This window comes from Candoia aspera, chromosome 2 (assembly GCF_035149785.1).
Source record: "Candoia aspera isolate rCanAsp1 chromosome 2, rCanAsp1.hap2, whole genome shotgun sequence".
NCBI classification, from domain to species: Eukaryota; Metazoa; Chordata; class Lepidosauria; order Squamata; family Boidae; genus Candoia; species Candoia aspera.
This window is the reverse complement of record NC_086154.1, coordinates 37,968,531-37,995,072: the sequence shown is the minus strand read 5'-3', so window position 1 is coordinate 37,995,072 and position 26,542 is coordinate 37,968,531. Positions and strand designations below refer to the sequence as shown.

At 39.2% G+C, this 26,542-nt stretch overlaps 1 protein-coding gene across 3 annotated transcripts in view; it reads right to left on the bottom strand.

Moving 5' to 3' along the window:
* The window catches only part of GRM7 (glutamate metabotropic receptor 7), a 354,665-nt gene that overhangs the window by 12,894 nt on the left and 315,229 nt on the right, over positions 1 to 26,542 (bottom strand). For 2 of the 3 annotated variants that reach the window (XM_063291615.1, XM_063291616.1), the window contains exon 9: positions 16,573 to 16,819. In XM_063291615.1, coding sequence (XP_063147685.1) covers positions 16,573 to 16,819 — 247 coding nt within the window. Of the gene's footprint in view, positions 1 to 8,730; positions 8,824 to 16,572; positions 16,820 to 26,542 lie in introns of all 3 variants that reach the window. The other variant, XM_063291614.1, reaches the window with a different exon arrangement.

Here is a 26,542-nt window from a genome sequence, read left to right as displayed (position 1 = left end):
TCTTTTTAATGCATTTCAGTTGCTTAAAAATAAGATGATGTGGAAATTGACAGATGTTTTTATTTAAAATCTTAACTTCTAATACTTAGTTCATGAAATACTGGATCCCATAGTGGTAGGCCCACTGCTGACTTGCAGTGGTGAGTGATCTGTATTGTCATATATCTAGCTCAGACTATGCAAATATCTCTATGTTTGTATGTAGTTGTAGAAGGTTGGTTCTGAGCTGTTTTTTAAAAACTGTCATTTTGGATGATCTTGTGAAGGACATCCTTAAACTATCACAAGACTACAATTCTGCTTACTTTATACTTCTAAACAGTGTCAAAGACCAACTTATTAAGTGCAGTACAGAGTTGTTACTACCTTTTATATTTTGTAAGAGTCTTTGCATGGTTACAAATAGCATTCAGTGCAGAAAGGTTGTCTCCTCATTGCACTACATCTCTGTGATGAAAGCACATGTCTCTATCTCCACAGCCCTACACGGCATAGGGTCTGATCACTTAAGGGACTGCCTGTCTCCCATAACATCTGCCTGGCCAATTCAGTCCTGCAGGGTAGGTGCACTCTGGGTTCCTTCGATTAAACAATGCTGCCTATTGGGACCCCAAAAGCGCACTTTCTCTGTAGCACGGCCTGCCCTCTGGAATGAGGTTCCCCCTGATATCCAGATGCCCCCCACTCGGCTGTTGTTGAGAAGAGCCATGAAGACCTGGCTGTTCACCCAGGCCTCTGGTGAGGGAGAGGGAGACCCCTTGCTTCATGCCATCTGGTCTGTCACACTTGCCCTCTTTTATCTTTTATTGGTTTTATTGTAATTTCTTTGTCTGATTGTTGTGAGCTACCCAGAGTCATTGAGAGTTGAGTGCCATACAAGTTTAATAAATTGTTGTTGTTTGCTGCTGTTGTTATCTCTCTGCCTTTCAAGCCCAGAGCACTGATCCCGATAACAACAAAGACTGGAATGTCGTAGTTGTTACAGAGTGTCCCTATATAAGAGGTTTTGTTCTTTGTCTCAACTGTCAACAACACTACAGCACAGGTTTTAAATTTCCAAGCTATCTTCAAAGGTTCGTGGTTATTTTAACTTTCTTATTTATATTTCCATTTCCTATGGGGCACTCATGTGTTTAAGACAAACTGGATTCAAAGTATTATTTATCTTTCCCTTGAGCTCATTGACTGTTTTCATTAAATCAAAAGTAGAATGGACTCAATTACAAATGGCTGCAAAAACCATTTGCACCAATCTAGCTACTTAGCACAGAAAAATCAGTAGTTTTAAGAGCAGGGTCTGTCCACTTTCTTAAATTGAAAAACTTAGACTAAAGCGATGTTGGAACAGTCCTACTGAAGGCTGTGTTTCCAGCTTTTGCTTAAAGGCCTGCAAATGATCTTCATAGCATAACAGAACAGGCAGTGCTTTAGGCCCAAAATATGATAGGTATAATATCAACCAGCAGTAACTATGGCGACAATTCATCTATGTCCTTATTCAAAAGCAAGTGAAAATAGTACATGAACTACTTTCATGTATGATTACACTATGTGCTGAATTTTAATGAGTTTTCGGGGATAATCAAAAGCAAATCTGATCCTTATAACTACCTTGTATTCCTATGGCAATTATTTCCATACAAGCAGCATTTACTAATATGTGGGTTGAACAAAATTCAGTCACATATCTCACCCTCCTACATTTTATTATATTTTCAGACATACTCTTCCTATCACAGCTATAGCTCAACTCAATCTGCTGTGCTTTATCAATCCAACAGACCTGTGTTATATGCATGTGGTTCTGTTTCTGTGTGTGAATGTAGGTGCATATAAATGTCCTTAAAGAATCTTAAATATACAGGGTATTGCATTCCTTTTAGTAGCTGATTGTGTTGAACACACTATTCTGTTGGGTCTATTGTTCAGCTAACACAATTATAGTTAATTTGTGTTAGCAGTGTATAACAGAACTGATTTATTATTTATTTATTTACTCATTTAACAAGTTATTTGAGTAGTTTTCAGCCTTTCACAACAATATCACTTCCCCCCCCCCCCCTTATAAGCACCTTATAAATGTGCTTGATTTGTAGAGTAAGGTAGCAATTCTTTTAGAAATTGGAACATATAGTATTGTGCATGTGTGAACATACAGTGCACAGCCAATTCATGTAACAGTTTGGAGGATAACATCATACGCAATGACTCATACATGACACAAATGGTATGAACATATCTGGTGCCACTAAAACCCTGGAGAGGGTTGAACTAAACATGCAGTTTTATTATCTTTGTGCACCCGTATTAAAATTCAATATAATGCATCCACTACACAGTTCAAAGAAATCAAGTAAAAATTTAGAAATCATGATTAAGAACTATTTTAAATTTAACAGGGATTCATGGCAAGATGGTCTCTTTCAGGTTATACAATTTAATTGCTGACATGTTCCTCTCACTAGAATGCAAACCTTGTTTGAAAGGTTATGTTTACAGTTGTCACTTGAATGACTTCTTATTGCTTACCTTCTCAGACTATAGCTCAGGGGAATAAAACGAGAACTGCAGCCATGAAAGGAAATACATGTACTGTATGAAGTTATTCTGGGTAAATTAAGTACTACTTCTGAGCACTTAGATAATGTCCCTACAGGTCACTACTATCCACTATAACTAGAATGTATCATAAAAAAATGCTTATTAACATACTCTCTCCAGAAGTAGAAAATAAAATTCCTATTCAGAAGCAAAGAATATTTATAGCAGGAATAAGAAACCAGATCCTCTTCATGGGTATTGGTCTACAGCTCTCAAATCCCTTGCTGTTGGATCTGAGTCTGCAAGTATCTGAAGTCCCCGAATGCTCTCCCTGAAAAGCATCAGGTTGTCTACACTTGATGTATGGAATACATTATATAATATATAGTGTAGTAAACAAAGAAGATGGTAATTGGATTCTTCAATACAAGTCCCAGCCTTGGTTTGAAGAGAGGAGCAACTGCTTTCACCAATGCAGAGAGAGGAAATCATCAATTCTCCTCCTAGATCCATATGACAGACTCTCAAGTAATCATCTGAAGATGACTACCTTTGTTATATCTTCTCCAGGCTCATGGGCTTAATGTGATGCCTTGAACTGTCACAATTCTGATTTAAGCCCAAGACCATTTCTAAGTGGCTACAAAAATCCAGCTCAAGAAACTTTCAAAGCCTACCAGGATTGCCATCACCCTTTTTGGTATAAATACTTACTTTGGCTTTCAGAAGGTAAAGCAAATAGTCTAATGAATGGTAATAAAGATTTGACATCCAGGAGGTTGAAATGTTAATTGACAACTAATTTAATATACTCTCTAATGTGAACTTGATAACAAAGCTTGGCCTTTAGGAAACACTTTACAGATGGCAAAGGCTGATGTTGTAATCAATAATTATGTGAATTACTAATGCAGGCAATGTACAGTTTCCTAGCTGTCCAGATGGAGAAGCATTTTGCAGCAATGTATCAGGAAATGAAGCAGTTGATCCTGAAAATTCCAGCTGGAACAAAGCTCTAGTCACTCTGATGCATCCAAATAGTTGGAGGGTCATGCTACTCACTTCCATTTCTACAAAGGCATATGTACCAGTTTAACTTTCTGCAGTGTTGTCAGTCTCATTTAAACACAATGACTCCTCTAATGTACCCAAAAGTCAAAATTTCATGTAAGACTTGCATCTTAGCTGCATTCAGAGATCTGGACTTCCTCAAATGAATGAGTTATATGGGAAGCAACAATACAGTATTAGGGCAACTGGCCAGAAATAGCCAAAATCGGATAATATGCAATTTGACACCTCAATTACAAGGAAATATGTATTTTTATTTCTCTATGTAACATTTTCTGTGTAACATGGCAGCTTGTATCTGTATCTGGCAGAAATGAATGCATGTGAATGCATGTAGCACACTTCATCTAAGAGATTTTGGATCAAGAGAGGATGATTGGCAGTGATAACCAGAAATGTGCAGGGCCTCACGAAGGGAGAGTTTCACCTCCATGTAGTGTTAACAGCCCTTAGAAAAAGGGTGATGTACAGTGATGGAAAATAAGCTGCACGGCTGTCCCACATAGCTGAACTGAGGTGTGGTTATCCAGTGCAGGAGCACAAAGGTATGTTGGCTCCAATTGCTGAGGACTGCATTTAAATCCATTTTCTGTCTCAGCAACAAAGCCGAAAGGACAGGGGTTTGGTCTGCAGTGAGAATCTAGGAGAGGTAGGAGGCCAGGTGAGGAATGCCTCCTTTGGTGCCAGTTGGGATGTCCAACAATCTTTTGTAGTCCCACTCAGAGCCATGGGAGAGAAGAGGAGATGTGGGTTCTTTCCCTATAGGAGTGCAGCCTGCAAAGCCATGACAGCTAGGAACAGTGGCTTGATGGGCTGCATCTTCACCAGCTCTGCACTGCAAGTCACAATTAAGGAAGGAAGAATGACAAAATAAGGAGCTTTCATGCAAGAATTAGGATAAAAGTATTGTATTTTGGAAACTGTGATAAGGAACCTCCAGCCTTCATTGAAGTGGCGTCTCTTGGACATGTCGAATCTCTTCTTCCCAGGCCTTTGGCAGCCTAGACTGAGCTGCCATTTATGAGATAAGCTATTAGCAAACACCTCACCCTTCTGTTGGTAGTTTAGGTCTAATGTTCCTCCTGTTACTTCCCCAGTCTCTCCTCCCAATCTCTCTCACATGCCTACAGGACTGCAAGCTACAGAGCCAATTCTCCTCATTTAAAAAGCCTTCCACAACTTCTACTCTGCAGCACCAAAGCTGGGGGGAAGAGCAGCCACTCCCTGTGGGGTGGCTTCACAGTGTTGGGGGGGTGTCATTCAAAATATATGCCCAGCATTCTACAGAAGACTCCTAGGACATCAAAACCACACATGGATAGAGGTGAAAGTCCACTGGCTACATATTTAAAATGCAATCTCCCCTCCCCATCACTAAGCAATGCAGTACCTAAGTTAAGGGGCAGCTATGCTGGGGGAGCGGGGAGGAACTGCCTCTCCAGGTGGCAAGAGAGCAGAACTTCTATGGGGACCAGATCTTTTTGGGTGCCAGAAGAACATGCAACCAAAATACCTGCTTCTCCATTGTGCCTGCCACTTATGGGTGGCAGGACAAGATGGGAGGAGAAAAGCATGAGAGAATAGCATCTCATGGAGATAAACAAGCTGATAGCACAAAATTTCTTCTCTCCCCTTCTCCTTTCCCTGAGGGAAAATGGGTCTGTTTGGTGCCAATATTCTTGGCAAGAGAAATGGAAGAGACGACTTTTTGGCACAGAGGGAGAGCCCTGCTTTTTCTGCTGCCAAAAGGCAAATTGCCCTGGAAATCAGTGATCAGGGGTCAGGTGCATAATAGACTCAGGGCCAATAGCACTGGGACAGGCCCCACTCCTAAATGTACTATGGAGCAATTCACCGCAAAATAACTGCTCGGCTTATGCTGGCTGAAGTGGAAAGATACTGCTTCTGCAACTGAGCTAGGAAAGAGAGGTAGAGGCCAACTTCATGGTCAGAGGATGGGTTGAGGATGACATCAAACATTCATGTACATAGCAAATGGTTAGTGAGGTGTCTTCATGCTGGGGAAACAGGATATGTGAATGAATCTGGACAGAGATGGATGTAATGGTGAGTGGAACAGGCAAAGGAGGATGGATTCCCTCTACTGTAGATGGAAGGCCAACCTTTTAGGGTTCCCTAGCCTGATAATGAAAAGTCTGCAGGAAGAGAAACTAGGTCACAGAACACCAAGAACCCAACTTTTAAGGGTATTCCCACAATACTTTTACAGTTTTTAGTCAAGATGTGAAATATATGAAATAGATGTAGTCAGATATTCATGATTAGAAAGAAGAAGAGTCATTATCACAATGTTTGGACAGCATGAGGTGACTATTTCCTCAGGTAGCATTTTGACAGATTGTAAGCTAAATCACACAACTGAGGGAATGAGAAATGGGAAGAATTTTCAAATTGGAGAGACAGATTTTGTTGTGGATGATTTAAACTGTGAGCTTTACAATTGGACAGGTGCACATGCAACAAGATTGGTAAGAGTTTTCAAAATTGGTGAACTGGAGTGACTTTTCAGAAACATACAACAACATATCTGTGTTTGCAAAATATTAAGCACTGCCTCTCTAGCTATACACACACACACACACACACACATGTAGCCTGAAAGTGGTATTTCTTGTAGATCATGTGAGTAAAACATGTGAAGAGGATTTTTCTCTGCCCTGCTACTGACTACATTAGTCAGCTTAAGCTGTTGCTTGCTAATAAATAATATATTGATATGCTGGTGTGACTTGTATTTTTATTTATCCTCCTCCTCCTCCCCCCATGTATTTCTTAAATATATAAAACATAAGAATGAACGCTATAGTGATATAAATGTGTTTTATATTTATAACAATATAAAGCCCATGAAAACATTGGTGGGGGGCAAATTATGGAAAAGTCAATTAAATGCACAATGTATATAGAAGGATTATATAATGGTATATATGGCAATGAATATGGAAAACACACATTATGCTAGGAGAAAGCTGCTTGGAAACTGCATGCTGTTAGAAAAGTACGTTCAGAAATGTAGACAATAGCAAAATGTGGAAGCAAACAAAACTTGCAGTTGGAGAAAAAAAATGAAAATCTGAACAAAATCAAACAGGGAGTTTAATATATTCTGGCTTGCATACCAATTGAGGAATTGGCACATTTATTGTTCTCAGTAGTATGAGCAAATTCAGTTAACTGTGGACAGTTAAAGAACTACAACTTGGTGTGTGTGGGGTGGGGGGGGTGGGATATTAGCAAAGATTTCTGCTGAAGGACCACTGTGCCAAAAGACCATAATAAAGCTGTGTTCTGAATATCTGCTATATTATTAAAATAGAGCAAATTGCATATGCAGAGAATGAAACGTTGCTAGGTTGAAACTTGTGAAGCTGACATCTTTGTGGTGCAATGCTTCAGAGAGAGCAGAAGACATTTTCTTTCCTATTTGTCTTCTGACAGCGAGAATACATTCAACAGACTGAGGTATTCTCCTGGCTTTGCTTTTGTTCAAGCCATTTACTGTATATTTGGCATTTGGAAATCTCTCATCAAGTGAATTTCTTGCATAAAGATACTGATGTACATCCTGTGGCAGCAGTTATTGCTAACAGAAAACTTTATTTAAAGATCTGATTTTGTACACCTCTTTTGTCTTCTTTGGAAATAAAAGCTATGGAAATGCATTCTTTGGGTGCTTCTACACAAGGCTTTTATAGGGCTATTACCCTGCCATGTTCACAGATTTATAAGTGAGATCAGGGTCCACATAGCATTGAGTTCCTTTCCTAATCCTACTGTGTCTTTCCTACTGTTTCTTCTGCTTGTTTTTCTCATCACAAAAGATCCAATAAGGAAGCATCAATTTGATTCTAAGTGCCAGTAGCTGTCTCCATCTGGGAGCACCCTCTGAGGCTTCAGAGAAAAGTTAAAAACTGAAATGAAGATTTATTAGATTAGATTACTTAGACCCTTATGGGGAAAAAAATCACACATTCCAAACAACGATGAGAACAAATTTCTTTTAGTTCAGTTGAAGCAGATCCTTGCAAGAATCTTTCTAAAGATAACAATGGCTATTATATTAATAACTAATCAAAGTCTTTAATTAATATTTACTGTAAATAAACAAGGACATAAATGTTGAAATGTTAACCAATAGTCACATGATATTACTAATACATCAGTTTACTAGAAAAATAATCCTCTCACCCATCCACAAAATAGGAAGTAAGACACAACAGAAAATCTCAGAACTATGGGAATATGAGCAGCACCTTAATCCCACCTCAGATAAGAGGTCTTCACACAACCCCTTTTTTCTTGTGTTCAATGAAAGAATGAGAGAAGTAGGATGATTTATGGCAATCCCGAGTAGCTAGAAGATCAGCATTTTGGCCTAATGTTCACAACCTAGAAGACTGACTGATCCACTATCTCAAGGAAGAGTTGTATGTATCTAGGACCCTGAACAGTGAATTGTAGCTATTGGGTACAGTGATTAATAGTTGCCTCCTAGGATATGACCAGAGGATGTGATCTTGGATTATCATCATTGAATACCAAGAACAGGAGTGCGAAGACCCCATAACTTCTGATCATTCCTAATTCTCTCTGACATACCTGCTTTGAGTGCCCAAAGTCTGTCTCTTTTGGTCACATGTAGTATGAACTGGAGGTTGCAGTTGACTTCTGCACTGAAAAGCTTCCTTTCCTCCCCCTACACCCAGTCATAAAGTTAACTTCTATTTCTTTTAAGGGAGGGGAAAAAAAGATTATTGGGGGATCAGTCACCATACATTCCTCTGAAACCATGCTGTCAAACCATTCCATATCCAGACCTCCATAGGGAGTCAAACTGAGATTAGAAATGAAATATCAGCAATTCACGTACCTCTGTGGGGGGACAAAAAAGACAGATCATGGACTGTGGCTTTTCATTAGCTAAGCAACATTCCCATGAACTTTGTATTGACTTGATAATTCATTATTTCAATTAATACAGTGCAAACAACTTTTGTTTTCATTAGCATTTTACTTCAGTAAAGTCAATGCATTTTTAACATTTAACTTGATACAGTTTTCTTTAATGAATCAGTAAAAGTTAGATCTTTGTCTTACCTTCTAAGAAAGCAGGCAAGAGCTATACTGTAGGTGGAATAGTGTACCAAGTAACAGATTTTTGTACACTTTTTCTTACAGGTGGTATGCAGTCTATAGGAAAAGTAAATATATTTGTATATATAATCCATGGGTTTAAATATATCATATTATTTATTTTTATGAGCTAGTGTTAGTCATCATATAAAGCTTGTAGCCTCTCAATGTACAGTTTATCCTTTACACTGTCAAGAAACAATGCAGTTCACAAAAAGGTTCGGGCATTTCCAAACACAGAAGAAAGTGTCCTTATATCAGAAGAAGCATGACTTGGAACAGTTTATATTAATTAATGATTATGTCCAGAATCCAGTCCCTTTCCCCATGCTATCAATCTTCATTGTTCTCCAAACTTTGAGGTGTGGGCTTATTTTCTTATCTCTCCTACCCCTCAAAAGATGAAGTAGGCAACCACATGCCAAAGATGTCAGAAACTAATACAGATGAACAAGCAAAAGAGATAGCCCAGCATAGCAGCATTTGTACAGCAGGCTCTTTGATGCTTTCATGACACACATACATCATTCACACCTCCCTAAACTGGTGTCCCCAGCCAATGGATACTCTTAAGCCTCTACCTTCCATTACTTGATTGTGTTCCTAGACCCTTCTATTCTGAAAGAGATAGAGAACCACAGAGGATCTCAACTTTATATAGGTATGCTACACTACCCTAGTTGAATCACGTTTTGGCAACTCACTGTAGAGTAGCCTGGAGAGGAGGGAGGAGACCTCCTAGTTGAATCACAGTGAGTCTCTTTCAATGCACATTAGATAGACATCTGTTTCATTTTATTACTGAAATATAACCTGTGGTGATCAAGAAGGTGACCCCTCCAGCTGACAATAAGAGCCAAGCAAGTGCTATATTTCACACTGCATTTTCTCCCAAATATTATTTGCTAACAGCATCAGTCATACATCACACTGCATAGGTATGTGTGAAAGAAAGAGAGAAAGGAGCAAGTGAAAGAGCTTTAGAAAAATATTAATAGCCCATGAACCTTAGTTGATGAGCAGGTATAAAAAGAGAGCCAGTTTGGTCTAGTGGTTAAGTCAAGGGGCTAGAAACCAGGAGACTGAGAGTTCTAGTCCCACCTTAGGCATGACCTTGGGCCAGTTGCTCTCTCTCAGCCCAACTCACCTCACAGTGTTGTTGTGGGGAAAATAGGAGGAGGGAAAATAGGAGTATTTGGTATTTTTGCTGCCTTGAGTTATTTATAAAAATAATAAAGGAGGGAAAGAAAATAAATAAATAAATAAATAAATAAAATCATGTGTCAACAAGGAAACTCATATACTTCAAATACTCTACAGCCCACCTATGTTTAAACCAGTACTGGCTGCTTTTATTATTGGCACACTTCATCTGACTGTAACCTCAACAGCTAATGAAGCTATACTTGGCAGAAGACAATAGACTGAGCCCTAAATTTATTCTTTTTTCTCACAGTGGGAGACAGAGAAGGAAACAACAAAGGGAAGCCAGGCTGCCTGTCTTTCTCTCTTCCCCAAGTCACTATGCCTCCTTCAGGCACATCTCCACTCCATGTATTCAACTGAGGTCAATGAGCTCTTGGAAGCTGCCTGCATTTCTGAATTTCTGCCCCTTCCTCAATTCCAATCTCTGACATCAGCAACATGCCAGATATTCCCTGATCAACACTTCACTTTGTTTCATTCAAACTGTGTTGACTAGCATGAATAGCTTTTCAAAAGGGTTAGCTGAGTACATCTGGGGTATGACTAGCAGTAAGTTCATATCTTCCACTTCATTTTCCATTGTTGGAAAATGTTGTTACCAATACGAGGTAGATAATGGCATGTCTGGTTCACTGCATGAATTCACTGCATGAATACAGAAGGTTGAGATATTTATTTACTTGTGACAGCATTACAATGCATCTGTCTGTCTGTTTAGATACTTTACCTTCTAAATAGGGTTCTTATCAGCATGATCTCTAACATCTGTAAACTGGATCAATTTCCCAACCTGTTTCCAGGTAGGATACATATGGCTGGATACAGGAAATGATTAATGCCTCCTTGAGAGAGAGGGAATGAAGTGCCTTCTCTTGAAGAGGCCATTTTCAGCTATCTTGCACAACAGTCTCCAATGTCCCTTTTTTGGAGGAAGATATTGGAGAAGGTGGTGGGACTTCAGCTACACCAGATCCTGGAGGAATCCTGGATCCCTTTAAGTCAGGATTCAGGTATAGGCATGGGGCAAAACAGTACTGGTCACTCTGGTGGATATTTTATGTGAAGACCTGGTTATGGAGTGTGCTCTCCTGATTACACTGGAAGTCTTTGTGGCATTCAATATTATCGATCATGGTATTCTGAATTGCCTCTGAGGGTTGGAGGCACCATATTACAGTTGGAGGCACACACTGAGTAGGCAGTGTGTGGAGAGGAAGAACAGTTGAGTTTGTAGTATATCATATACTATAAGATTCGGTATCATCTACGTAAAACCCCTGAGAGAAGTCATCCTTCAATTTGAATAAGCTGATGATACTCAGTTGTACATCCCCAATCCAGGCTGGACCAGAAATGTTGTGGAGATCCTTAACCAGTGCCTCAAAGGTGTGACGAACTTGATGGGACCAAAGAAGCTCAAATTAAACCCCAGGTTTGAAGCTGAGTAAGAGCTTGGCTTCAAAATAGTATTGGGTGTAGATGTGAAGGTGGGGAATAAGTGGCAGATTATTCCACCACTCATCTAAATCTAATGCTTGAAACAAAAGATCATTGTGCCTCATGGCATAACTCAGGCTTGACAAGGATGTATTAATATTGTCAAACTTAGTTGGTTACTTAAATATTATAAAAGAAACTTCTTGATAGGGAAGATGTTGTTGATATCCTATGGCCTAGAGGCCACAAATAACCCCAAAGCTTTTTTTTTTGGTAGATTCTGGGAGCCCCAAATACCTCAAACAACAAATATGTGGTTTTCTGCAGATTTGATCAGGAAATGAAAAGGGGGCGGTGGGGGGGAAATGTAATGGGTTTACATATCCATTAAAGTACAGTAAATCCATTAAGTAAACTGGTGGAAAAGGACAGTCTCAATCTCTCTGCATCCAATGATGTCATCAGACTATCCATTCAGCCCACAGCTGTCTAAAAATGAATTTTTAAAAACAGTGACCCCTGACAACTAGAAATCTTCCACCTGTTATGGCATCAGATTAAGCATAACAAGCACAGATCACTAAATGAAACAAAATAATTTAGCTAACATGCTTCTACTGGCCCCAGTATTGCCACGACTAGGAGAACAAGCATTCCACTTATTCAGATAAAAGCACAATCAGAGATTTTGTTAAATGCTGTGAAATTCAGCCTGTGAAACGATGAGAAGAATAAATTATTTCAGGGGGGGAAGGAACTATATGTTCAAGATTTGCCTTCATTATAAGATGCTGAAAATACTGAAAAGGGAAGTAATTAAAAATACAACAAAAGCAGACAGACTTACAGTCAAACATATAATAGCAAAGCAAAGCTTTTCAATGAAGAAAGCATGCATATATCTGATGCGAATTGTGATTATGATTAGTGGGTTGATAGGCATGGGACAGCTGTGTTTTAATGCTTTCCAGAGATTCTGCCTTGAGACCTTATAGCAGGGATCCCCATTTTTGTGGGGAGGAGGAGAGAAGGCCCGTTTGGAAGTTGGAGAGCATTTAACGGGTGCTCTCACACATTGGCTGCTATGGGTGGAAGGCTTACCTACTCACAAAACATCCTCAGCAGCACCCAGCTTACCTTCTTTTTTCCAGTCTGGCAGGCAGAAGAGTAGACTGCAGACCCATTTTATTTTGCAAGATCACTTATGCCTTATTTGTGGAATGTTAGGACCCTCCTGGAAATAAAGATGATTCTGCAGTCTAGTGTTTTGCTTTGTAGCATGTCAGCTTCCTGTTTAATTTTTTTAAAAATACATATATTTTCAATTTAAAAAGTCAGGCAAGCATTTGTCTGATGGGCACAAAGGTGGGTGTCCACAGGAAAATCAGTGCTTGTGAGTGCCACTCTAGGAACAACAGCCTTATATATTTTTGTGTAGAAAAAATGTTCAATTCATGCCTGATATCAATATAGGGAAACTTGTACTCCATGAAATAATGTTGGAATGTAAGTCCCACCATCCTTGACCACTGGTCATGGTTAGATAAGATGGGTGTGGATGTCCAGCAACAACTGGAGGGCTGCAAGTACCCCACTTCTGCCACATACAAAAACTCTCATCATATAGGGTGAAGATGATAATCCTGCTCCATTGTAATTCATTCTCCATTGTAAAGCTTTCAGCATAATGGTTTAGCTTACTTTGCCACTGTTGCTAGTTTTTAGCAGAGTGGCTAATCCTCGCCTGTACCACCAAAAGCATCAACCTGGATGGGTCACAGGGAACAAACTTACCCAAAGTTCAGAAGAGATAGTTTAAGGACTGGAGCACTTACAAAACACCTTACAAGGTGGATTGAAGTCTTAGGTCTTTTCCCTGCTACCGACCAATTTAAAAGTGAAGCCACAGCACTTTACTAGCAATACCAAGGCTGTACATTTCAGAAAATGGAACCAATAATGCCCTGGGGAATGGACTCCATGATGACTTGCCATCATTATCAGGATATTGTGTGAAGGAGAAAAAGATGGTTGGCTCTATACCATTTTCGTAGGATCATTCATTTTCAAAGTACAGAATAAATGATCTGTAAGCACTCAGCTGAGCCCCAGTCTCACTTTTAAATTGAACAAAGGAAAGAGGAGAAGGCCCTTTGATGACTTGATAATCCAATTTGTAACTACTACTATGATACCACCAGAAAATAATTTCCCTCTCCCCACTCAACAAATGTTCTTGAATTTGTCTCTCTCCTCCCACTGCATCCCACATATATTTATCTTCTCCTTCTGTTTATTGCCAGTTTAATGGAGAATAACTGAGATAACAATACTGTAGTTTAGAGAACAGTGACTGCTGGAATAAACACATCTCTCTGAGACCATGAACAGGAAAAATGACTGAAGACTGAGTAATAAAAAACTGGTGATCTTGCGTATATTTGATTGAAATGTCAGATGCCCTATTAATGATGCTTCATCTGCAGCCTATGATTCATTAAGGCATGCTGTGATTGCCTTTTTTCTGAATGCAATGGGCCAATAATCTGCATACAATAGCAATGACTCTTTATGAAAAAAAGCCTTTCATTAAGGAAAGAGGAGAGAAAGTCAATAGGTAACTTTCTTACTGTTGGAACAAGAAATATCTTGGTGTTTGGAGGTACACAAATCTCCTGTAGCATTCATTTAGGGAAAATGACATGATTCTATAATTTAAAGAAAGAGGAACACATTGTTAAGCACTATCATCCCACAAAACATCTGAGAGCAAATCCTATACACCAAACATGGCTCTCACAGAATAGCTAGCATCTAAATTAAGGATAAGAGTACTCAGTCTCTGCTTAGAAGGTGTTGAAATGACTTGGGGTTATGCCAGAACTGTCCCTGGTACTCTTCCTCTCAGGACATTTTCACACATTTTCACAGGCTGCAACAAGCTGATGTTGTTGACTCAAGTTTCTCAACACGCATCCTGTTTTCTGATTTAACCATTAGATCAGGATATCTGCCCGACACTCTTCAGCAACTTCCAGCATTCACAGCCTGTATGGCTGATGACTGGCAATTCTGGAAATGGCAAACCCAATTCATACGGAATGTCACAGGTTGGAATAGTCTGGATTAGCTCTTCCTTCACAAAGAATCTGTACACGCCCAAAGAAGAAGAGACCACACATGTGATATGACAAGTCTGCTGGCCCCACTCCACTCTAATCTAATTGGCCTGAATGGCCTGATAATCTGTTTAATTATACTTTCCCCCCCACTAAATGTCAATTTCACAGTCCCATGGTTGCAGACATGTTTTGACCCAGTAGCAATGTTTAGAAAGTCAAGAATTAAAAGAACTTCAAGAAACTGTTGCCAATTATATCTAAGTCAAAGTTATATGGCTGTCCTGCTTGATAATTTCTTTTAAAATCATCATTACAATGGCTTTTGATCTCCTTAGGTTGGGAAGGCAGCTGGGGGGAGGCTCAACTAACCACAAATCAAAGGTGTTCCTAGAAATGGAGGCTACTTGTTCATGGCATTTTGCCAATTGTTGACAAACATGATGAAGCTGTTCATAGAATTTCTCTGATGAGGACCATCATGTATTAAAATTCCTTTTCTCCTCACATAATTTGCATCTAATTTCCCTTTGTGTATTATGTTCAAGTTAACCAGAAGCCTCTGCCTATGATTAGGGCTGTCAGTTCAAACTGTTAGTCTATCACCTGTCTTTTAACTGAACTATTTCAGCAAATATTCATATTACCAAATAGTCTCTGTACATATAATAGTCCTTTAATGTTATGGAAATGAATTGACAAACAATATTTTGATGGTATTAAAAGAACAGTACTGTGGTTTTTTGTTGGAAAAACGAGACACTGTTACTCATTATTTGAGCAAAATGTCTTTTTTGGGGGGTGGGGATCGAAAATAAATTGCAACCATAAACTTGGGCACTATTCAGGAATCAGCATCCTGAAGCTCTGCTTCCTGTGGATATTACTCAAATAACAATGCACACAAAAGAGTTGTGGAGCTTAACAGGGATATTTGCATGGCAAATGCTTCAAATTCCTAAACACCTGAACAGTGCTCACACTGAATCAAAATAGGTTTTAAGTAAACACAACTAACCCACCTGATTTTAACTAGGCCTGGTTGGTTTGTATTCACTGTGCTTGAAGGAAATCTACCATGGTTTCACACTGGATTATGAAATAGGAACTGATTTAGGATATACATTAATACAAGACTTTTTTAAAGTTTAATTTTTTCCCTTGCATTTAATGCAGATAGCTCCAAGGTTGCTTGTTACTGTTGTTATTATTGTTGTTAGTAGTAGTAGTAGTATTTTAAGATGTTCCCCTTAAATCTGTAATGAAAACCTCAGACCAAAATGCATACTCTGTATTGCTGGACTTCAGCTCCTCTCAACCCCTATGAATATGGCCAGTGGTCAAGAATGATGCCATCAGGAGTAGGTGCCTATATTTGCATGTTCCTACTTTTTGGTATGAGTAAGCTATGTAAAATAGAGAAGAAGAAGAAGAAGAAGAAGAAGAAGAAGAAGAAGAAGAAGAAGAAGAAGAAGAAGAAGAAGAAGAAGAAGAAGAAGAAGAAGAAGAAGAAGAAGAAGAAGAAGAAGAAGAAGAAGAAGAAGAAGAAGAAGAAGAAGAAGAAGAAGAAGAAGAAGAAGAAGAAGAAGAAGAAGAAGAAGAAGAAGAAGAAGAAGAAGAAGAAGAAGAAGAAGACTCCCCCACCCCCAACCCAGCTATTGTCTTGCCTCTCTATTAAAGACCATCAGATGCAGTTCTCTATATAGGGGACATGTATGAGTATTCAGTCCTGAGATCAATTATCAAAGAATGTTGCCATGCTCAAAACTCTATCCCTAAAAAGGAAGGGGAGATATCAGGAAGAATTGCCTGTGGTGTTCAAAAGCATCCCAGAGAGTTATTCCCAGCAGGGAGAACCAAAAAGCACTGGACAAAAAAATATCATAAAATGAGCATCTCATGGGAATAAAACAACTTCAGATAGACTTGTGTATAATCTTCAAGATAAGAACAAAGTAATGATGGGGTCTCAGAGATAAGGTTCTTCTCAGCACAGTCTCTGCAAAGCTCTGGCAAAAAAAGCAACAAGTTCCAGTCTACTTACTGTTTGGATCTACATTTTCACAAAGTTCTGTTTTTGCTTCCCCATTGGGCCTGTCGCTAGTTTTGTGTGATAGTCGTGACGACATGGTGGCTGCTGTCACTACTGCTTTGAAGCTACGTTTCCGCTTCTGGACATTTAGTTCAGGATGGAAGATGATGATGTAAACTTTCGGCATGTAAAGCATCCCCAGGGCCACTGAAGCACTTAAGTTCATAGATATTGTAAGGGTGGTGGTTTGTACATAGACCTAGGAGACAGAATAGAAAGAGACACCATTGAAAGACAGGGAGAAGGTGAGTGCAATAGCTTCAGCAGTGGAGGTGCCTCTTATGTTACTCCAAACAGATCTTCTGTATTCTGAATTTCTCATCAACACTTCAACAGTTTGTTAGATAGTCAAGTTATTTAGGTTATGTGTGGGCTTGTGGTCCAAGAAAGCTGTCTACACAATCAATCTCAGGCCATACTGAAAGAGAGAGAGAGAGAAAAACAACAACAACAGGGAAATCTTCTCAAGCATGGTTCAAAGTTGACTTGGTATTATTAGTGAATTTACTCAGTAAGTTTTCATGGAACGTGTTTGGTTTTGGAGGTTTTGGTCTCAATTAAAACATCAGCACAATTGTTTCAGTTTTGCTTTCATCACTGTCCAAATACATCTGTATTTTTCCAGTGAGTAAGTTTTCAACTGACATTAAACAGCATCCAGCAATGAATTTTAAGTTAACAGAACTATAAAAAAATTAACAAACCCACACAATTTGGTCAAAGTGACTGACAAAGCTCTAATGGACTAAAATGGAGAGTTCCTTTCTTCCCTAAAAGCTTTTCCCCAGCCAATGTCAGTTGTTAAATCCAGCCCTTGTTCTAAAATAGTATGGATTCTGTGAATGATTTTTTGAGCAATATTTCCCATCTTTCCTTTTTCTCTGAGGAGGCATTGGCTAATTCCAGGAACTTTGGTGGCTATTGTGCAAGTCTGAATTCTGAATTCTGAATACAAAATCTAATGGACATTCTCACAAAATGGCTGCTGTAATATGTATGGCTGGTCAAAACCCACCAGTTTCTAAGATACTGAAGAAAATGGGCCCTTTCAAGAATTGAAAGGGCCCATTTAAGTCACTGAGTTCAATCCCCTTCTCCACAAAGATATATAAATAAATGCATTTCTGACATAGTTGCCCAGCCTAGCAATTGGTTCCACTCTAGAACTGAGGCTTTCCCTAACATTTAATTAAATTTGTTTTCCTGTAATTTAAGAATACTATTCTGTTTCCTATATTCTGAGACAAAAGAGAACAATCTTGTTGTATATAACATCCCATGACATTTGAAAAATGCTAACATATCCCTTTCAATGATCTATTCCCAAGGTTAAATTTACCCAACGTTCTATCTCTCACTGTAAGATTTAGTTTCTTGTCCTCTGGTCATCCTCATTGCCCTTCTCTGAACCTATTCTAGTCTCTCTGAATTTTTCTTAAAAGGTAGTGCCCCAAATGAACACCGTTCTTGCAGTGTGTGCTGCAGAATTTAGCACATCTGTTACTTAACATAATTTGGAAATTAAGCTTTGATTGATGCAATCTAAAATTGCTTTTCCATTTTTAGCAGCTATGATACACTACTGACTCACAGCTTCCAAGAGAATTTTTACATCCCCTGTTATTAAACCAGGTAAAAGCATCCTATACATATGTATCTGATTTGTTTTTCTTAAATGAAGAATTTTATGTTTGTTTAATTCTGTTATTTTCAGTCCATTTTGCCAAATCAATTTTTAGTTTTGTTTTTCCCTTCCGCTATCCCATTCAGTTTTGTGCCATCTACAATCTCATAGGATTGAATTTGCATAGAATCTGCCTTTTTACAGCAGCTGCACTCTGGTTTGACATTTATTTGTTTGTTTGTCTATTTTTAATTTAATTTATAGGCTACCCGGCTCCATTGTGACTGGGCAGTATACCATTTTAAGCAATTCAAACAATTTGAGAGAAATCAATATAAAACAAAGTGAAATCAAATGTCCACAGAAAAAATAACAGTCTCTAATCAACAGTCTCTAGTCATCATACAAAGGGTCCACCACCTACTGCAGTACAGGCCTGGTGGAAGAGCCAGGTTTTAAGGGCTCATTTAAATAAGGCTACAGGGGGAGCCATACAAATCTCTGGGTGGATGGAGCCCAGAGCATGCCAAATCTGCCTAATCATATGAAATGGGTAGAAATTATGGGACACAGATGGCCCCTCAGATAATTGTGCCTTTATCATGTAGGGCTTTGTAATAACCAGCACCTTGAATTGCACCTGGAAGCCTCTTAGTAAGTAATGCACTCAAAAAGGAGTATTGTTGTATCATGTGCTATGACATGCCATAGGTGCCTGTTATAGCTGCTTTCTGGAACAGCTGCAGCTTCTAAGTAGTCTTCAAGGCCAGCACCATGTACAGCATATTGCAGTAGTTTGCATTGGGCCTACCTGCTCCTTGAGCAAGAGCTACAATCCAAGGAGACCCCCAAGTTGTGCACCAGTCCCAAAGAGGGAAGTACAACCCATTCAGGATTGAAGTTGAAACATCTCCACACTCATGTGGTCCACATACCCACAGCCACTCCATTTTGGGGTTCAGCTTGAAACTGTTCCTCCTCCATCCAGCTTTCTGGTACCTTCATAGTTCAAACTCACAAACTCACAGGCTGCACTTTTTGTCCAGATCTGGCTTATCCAAAAGAAAGTTCCAGGGTTTCTCCTTCCAACAACATTGTCTCTTCTGCACATTGAGTCTATCCAGTTCTGCTCGTCTCATTGTGCAAGCATACTTTTGAGAAAGACACCTTGGCAATCCTAGATTTCAACTTACCCAAGAAGCTAAATTTGGCTTCCAAGACTACCCAACTACTTTTCTACACATCATCAATGCCAACATGCACCATGAACTCCTTTCAGCAATATCTCTTGGGCTATCTAGACAGCACTTGTCACCAGAGAAGCAAGCTACCATACACTCATCACATCTCTCATTGAATCCCTCACCACTAGAAGCTGTGCACTGGTCAGAGGCATAGTCTCAATGTATCTGCTTACCCAGCTAGAACTGGGTCCCTTATAACAGACCCCTGAAGTAACATCCACTTATCCTGTTGAGGGTGGGATGCTCCTTTCCTTCAAGGAGGTGGGAATTCTTGATGTGACCCATCTAGTGTTAAAGTGCTATACCAGTACCTAAATGAATTAACTTTGTACACTGGCTAAATGCATAACTGAGAATATTGTAGAAACTTACACAGATAGTACGTCAAAGCAAATGTTTACACTTGGGTAGTTAATAACCATGACAAAAGAACATAAGAAACTGTTTTATAATGCAGACAGACATTTGATCAATGAAATTAGAATATGATGTTCTGTTTTCTTGACCTTCTCTGAGGTGTCCATGGATCATTCAGGAAAGCTCAAAAGCAGTTCTTAATGGACATAGCCAATCTCTGCCCTATTCATCAAGGACTGAATAGCAATGACATGTATGCTACCTCTCTGAGTAGAGATTCCACCTTCTTTAAAATCATGACTAATTGAGGGTGATTTATTTGATGAACTGATCTGTACTTTTCCAATCCATGCCTGTACTGGACAGGAAATTCCTGCCCTGTCGATGTATATACTGTATGTAAAAGAGATTATTGTTCAGCTGTATTTTTGGCTGTTAGGCAAGCAACTGTGCAACTTGTCTTCAAGCCTTTCATATCTATATATGCCCCCCTTAAACTATGTAGCTTTATTTGAAATAAACCATTTCCATTTTGCTATACTGGGGGCTGGGTAAGGACTGTAGCCAAAACAATGGGTTTCCTTAGTTTTTGAGAAAGAAAGGAAAACAAGTCAGACAACTTACAATTCCAGGCCAGAAGTGACTCCCCCAAAGCCCCCTTTTTGTGTCCCCAAAGCTTCTAAATTTTTTGCCCTTCCAACCAAACTTCCAAATTTCAGTGTTATAAGTGATGAAAATTGGAGGCCTGAGTCACCCTATTTATCGGTGATCTTATTCTTCCTAGAATTTTCCCGCTATTGTGGGGTCTGCTTTTCAGATCCTGAAATGCCACTTTGCCCATACACATATACATACATACACACACACACGCATACCCTATTTATAGGTGATAAACATACAAAAATATTAGAATAAGCCCTAAAATAAGTTACCCCAGTTAATATTTTTAAAAATTAATTTTCCAGTGTCCTTTACCACCCAAAACCAAATAACCAAGAGCATCCTGGCCCTATCTATGGGCGTGAAGAATTGTATACATTTCTTACCACCACATCTTAAAAAGGAATTATTGAGTTGGAAAAGGTGCAAACAAGGGTAACCAGTAACAATTGGGGGGTAGGGGGTAAAAAGTCAAGATGGTGGCCAGAACCACAGAATTTAAGCTGCCTTTTTTCCATGATTAGAGTGCTGGAGCAGCTGTCCTAAAGGAAAGATTACAGCAATTAGGGCTCCTTAGCTTAGAATGAAGAAGGCATGACAGGGGTATATAAAATCATTAATGGCACAAATAATATGGACAAAAAGAGAAGATTTTCACCCTTTTTCATGATGTTAGAACTCATCCACTGAATTATTTACAGGAAGAAATACTTTTTTATACAACACATAGTTAAACTGTGAACTTGGCCACCTGCCATTGTGGCAATGGGAACCCAACTGGATGATTGGGGTGAAGGGACTGAGCTGCTTCATGGAGGATGAAACTATCAGTAGCTACTACAGATGGCTATTGACCACTCCCTAAATGATAGGTGGCATGTTTTAAAGTGGAAGGGAGCTATCATTTTCCAGTCCAGGCTAGTGAACTTCTCAAATGCATTTAGTTGGCCATTACATAACAGATGTTGGACTAGATGGGGCTATGGCCAGATCCATTACAGCTATTTTTATTCTTATTTTATGCATAGCTGAAGGACAGTAGGAACTCTTTCTACAAGAGTGACAATGGTCACAGTGCATGTCAATAGCTGGAACTAGATGGCTCCAAAATTTTCTTCCCACAGTGTTCTGCATTTGGAGAGCTTGTGATAGAATAGTGCTTTATAAAATGACTATGGGAAGATTTAAGCACCATATGGAAAAACAGTATTTTTAAAAAATGCCAAAAGCACATACATTATAATTCTTCCCAGGTACTGAGGTGAGAGTCAAAAATAAATTCCACCTATTTTCATGCCATTCATTCTTTTCATTTCATTTCTAAAAGAGAATGAACATTCTAGGGAACCAAACCAGTCAAGCTCTAAAGCATGATTTTAGCTTCCTGCACAATTGCTTCCATCAAATAGAATAAATCCTATTCTAAATCTTCTTATATGCTAAGAATTAAGTGCCTGAATGGGTCACCTACCTGTACAAGTGCATAGAACTAAGGATGAAGAATTAGTAAATCATGTTACAGATCAAGGGGCTTTAAGATGTTTTGCAAGCTTCATCAAATTATTTAGTAGTTTAATCAGCTAATGCTTTAATTGCAGATGAATTTTTCCCCTCATTTATTATTTCACTTAGCTTATAGAAGTATGTTGATTCATTCTTGCATGTTCCCAATATAAATGGACATGAAACAAGGACATAATTGTCCTTGAAATATGAAGAGAAGGCTAGCAAGTATTTTTCATTTCAGGATGGCTTTGTTCAAATATTACCTGAAATTATACACTCTTATACACATAAGAGTAAATTCCCATGAGCTGCAGGTTTGCAATTTTACTTTTTTCTCTGGAATGGCTATGATGAGTTGAAAATAGCCTCCCATACACATTTTAAGATGATTTCAATGCCTGAAATGGAAATTAATGTTAGAGAAGAGTCAATAGCCAAAGTCCTATATGCCAAGAAAATTATATGGATATGGCTGTAATTTTTAGACTTTGGGATGCCAGATGATGAGACCCTGCAAGCCAGAAAGTATGACTGTAGTTAGTAGAGAAGAACATTGAAATTCATGAGTAGATCTGGAAGTGATGGCATGGCTAGACCAAACCCTCAAGGAAATCTGGTTACTAACAGTACCAATTTTGAAAAAGGGTCCTTCGTTTGACCAAGACACACAGAGTTGAAACAGGTACTAAGAGAAGTATGAACCAAGAAAAACTTGAAATTGTCAACCCACAAATGAAGTGCACTAAATTCTTCAGGATGCTTCAGAAATAAGTGAATTTAGGTGGATTGGAATGGGCTACCTTATATCAGATAATTATATGATATTCAGGGTATGAGATCATAGGAAGGAATGGAGTGGCAATAATACTCAAAAAGACATTGCTATAAATGTGCTGATTTGTAACTAAATAAATGACAGGATCAAATCATAATTAATTGCTGTCCAGTGAATATCAAGTGTTACACAAGGGTATGCTTCTATAACAGGCATAATGCTGGAAGACAATAAGGAATTCAATGGCTAATTGCAAATGCTGGAAAATGAAATGGCTAGAAGGGACATAATATTTCTAGATTGGGGAAGGCAATGGCAAACCACCCCGCTATAGTCTGCCAAGAAAACGTTGTGAACGCAGTGTCCCCCTAAAGGGTCAGACATGACTCAGTGCTTGCACAGGGGACCTTTCATCTTTCACCTTTCAATTGGAGTTGAAAAGTTGGAGAAATGGAGGAACCTGAAATTAAAGGAAGATTTGGATTAGGTAAAAACAATAATGCCAAGGACATGTTGATAGAGTTTTAAGAAAACTCTTTGTTCATTGCCAGCACCTCCTTTAAGTAACAAAACACCTACTCGGCACCTGAGCATCATTAGTCACTCTTTGAGTGAGATGGGTGGTGATGAAATTTGAAATATAAATAAATAAATATTTTGAATTTTGTCACAACAAAATTAGAAGTACAACATTGTAATCAAATCAGGTATATCATAGAGAAAAGAAAATGAAAATGTTCAATCCAGTCAGCTAGGGCACTTCCAGATGCAGATCGTCATCAAATGTACACAATAGGTGTGCCAGCAAGATTTGGTCTGGGACACAATTTGGCCTGGTGGGAAGGGTAGTTTTGTTTTTACCTTTGCTTTTATTGATTGTTCTGAGCTGGCTAGGATCATTATATGAGATAGGTGGCCATATAGCTTCTATAAATAAATCAAGAAATAAATCCCATGCAGTCAGAGTATAACATTCATATAAGAAATGGATCTGGTGTGCTTACCTTAGGCAATAGAATACCTGAGGATTTATGGGAAGAGATAAGGGACTCTCTGAAAGCTGAAGTGGAGAGCAATCCAAGTAGGTTTCAAACTCAAGGAAAAATGGAGAATGAAAGCTGGGGGGTACAAGGAACTATATTATAAGTATGACAGGACTGGAAGGGAAGACAGATGGAATCAAAAGAGGATGCCAAAAGTTTGAGATGTGTGGATGGCACCCCTTTGTTAACCAAAAGAAAAGACGTAGCAAACCTCATTGTAAAAATAAAACAGAAAAACTTATCTGTCTACCTACATACCAAACACACTTTTCCTTTTCAGGGTAAGCAACATTACACAAAGTGCAGAAAGGGCAAAAAATGCCTATGTTTGGCAAGATTGAGGTGCATAGAAGATGGGAAAGATAATGGATAGGTTGGATGCCTGAGAAGGACATCTTCAGAATGTTATAGGAACAGCTATAGATTAATCACTGAGGGTAGGTCAAGATTGTAGGCATTTTTTCCATGCCAACACCAATGAAGTACATAAGAAATAACTGGCTGAAGATCATCCAGTGAGCTTAGAGGTAGAATAGCTATTTAAACCAGGTCTCCTGGTTCCTGACTCAGCATTCTTCCCTACCACACAATGCCTCAGAATCAGGAAGTTTTGCCTTCACATACCCAGGGCTCAAGCCATTCAGGACAAAATGAGAGAAAGCCCAGAACTTTAAACTGTGCTGAGAAAAGCACCAGGAGGAGGCCAAGAAGAGCCACTGCCTATGGTAAGAGGGCTGCTGCTGCTACTGCTTTGCTCTACCTCTTCGGAGTGGATGGATTTTTCTGATACGGTAGCTGCTCCCTGCAGGCTTCTCATGGAGAGTCCTCTGAACAAGGCATTGGAGAGGGACAATTGTTCACCTTCCCAGTGACTCATGCTGGGCATTTCCTAAAGCAGGGCTTCCCAAACCTAGGTAAATTAAAAGTGGTTTTTCTTTGGGTAACTACACACGGACCCATTAAATTGACTAAAGTGTTTTACCTACATTGGATAAAAAGGACTTTCTGATAAGAGGGTTTGGGTAATGAAGGAAAAGTTTGGGAAGCGCTGTCCTAAAGTGATATATGGAAGCAGCTGATCTCTCTCTTCCCAATCTACCACCTGAAACTGAAGAATCACTCTGACTCATAAAGTGAACCAATCCTGCAGCGCCCAATAAAAATGTTTAATTATACATTTTCCAACTGCTTTCTCTTTCTCTAATTTTAGTCTGATCCTCTAATCACACTCGGCATTTATCAAAGACCTCCTTATTTGCTATAACATATTTGCAATTAAAATTGTGACTTGTGCCCTCTCCCCCACTAAATTTAGAGAACCGGTTTGGTGTCGTGGTTAAGGCAGCAGGCTAGAAGCCAGGACACTGTGAGTTCTACACCTCCCTTTGGTATGAAAGACAGCTGGACGACTTTGGGCCAGTCCCTCTCTCTCAGACCAATCCACCTCACAGGGTTGTTCTTGTGAGGAAAATAGGAGGAGGAAGGAGTATTAGGTATGTTCGCCACCTTGAGATAGATAGATAGACAGACAGACAGACAGACACACATATATATAGAGAGAGGCAGGATAAAATATTATTATCAATAATAATAATAATAATAATAATAATAATAACAACAACAACAACAACAACAACAACAATGCAGCAAATGCTGCCTCTGCAAAGAAACTGAAGAAACAATGGACTGCCTAGTTAGCTGCTGCAAGAAGATTGCACAGACTGATTACAAACAACAGCATGACAAAGTAGTAACAACGGTGCATATATGCAAGAAATATCACCTGCCAGCAAGCAAGAACTGGTGGGACCACAAAACAAAGTAATAGAACATGAAGAAACTAAAGTGCTCTGGGACTTTAGAATTCAGACAGATAAGCAACGGCCACACAACACCCCAGACTTAAGAACTGTTGATAAGAAAGACAAAAAAGTCTGAATAGTGGACATTGCAATACCTGGAGATAGCAGAACAGAAGAGAAAGTATTGGAGAAAATCACAAAATATGAAGATCTGCAAATAGAACAACTGGGGCAAAAGAAAACAAAGATAGTCCCAATAGTAACAGATACCTTGGGTGCAATCCCAAAACCACTTGAACACCATCGGCATTGACAAAATCACCATCAGTCAATCGCAAAAGGCAGCTTTACTTGGAATGGCTTATATCCTGCAGCGATACCTTTAACACCATCAAACAACAACATCTGCCTATTCCAGGTCCTTGGGAAGGACTTGATAGGTAGATAAAAATACCAAATCCAATCTAAAAAACATCTGGCTGACTGTGCAACCAACATTAATAATATATAAAAAAAATTATTCAAGAACTGCCATGTACCTCATAGGGCTGTTGTGGCTGGAAACAGCCAGCCTGGGGCAGAAACTGGAACCGGCCCCTTTGGGATGCCAGGAAGGGATAAGACAATGTTATTCCAGGGCCCTAAAATCAGGTGCAGCTTCTGAACAACAGGCAATTAATTGCTGTAGGGGAGAGCTTTGTGGGGAATGTGGCAGCTATGAAGAAACCCCCAGAATCAGAGGGAGGCTAGCAGAATCTGCCCCAGGAGCATATCCTCATTCCTGCCGCTTCTATCTGACTGAACACTGGGAGGGGTTTATTGACATTTTTCACACAAACACACACCCCACAGATGTACATGGTATATCATATCCTATTCAGACACTGGCACTATTTCAACATAAATGTTTC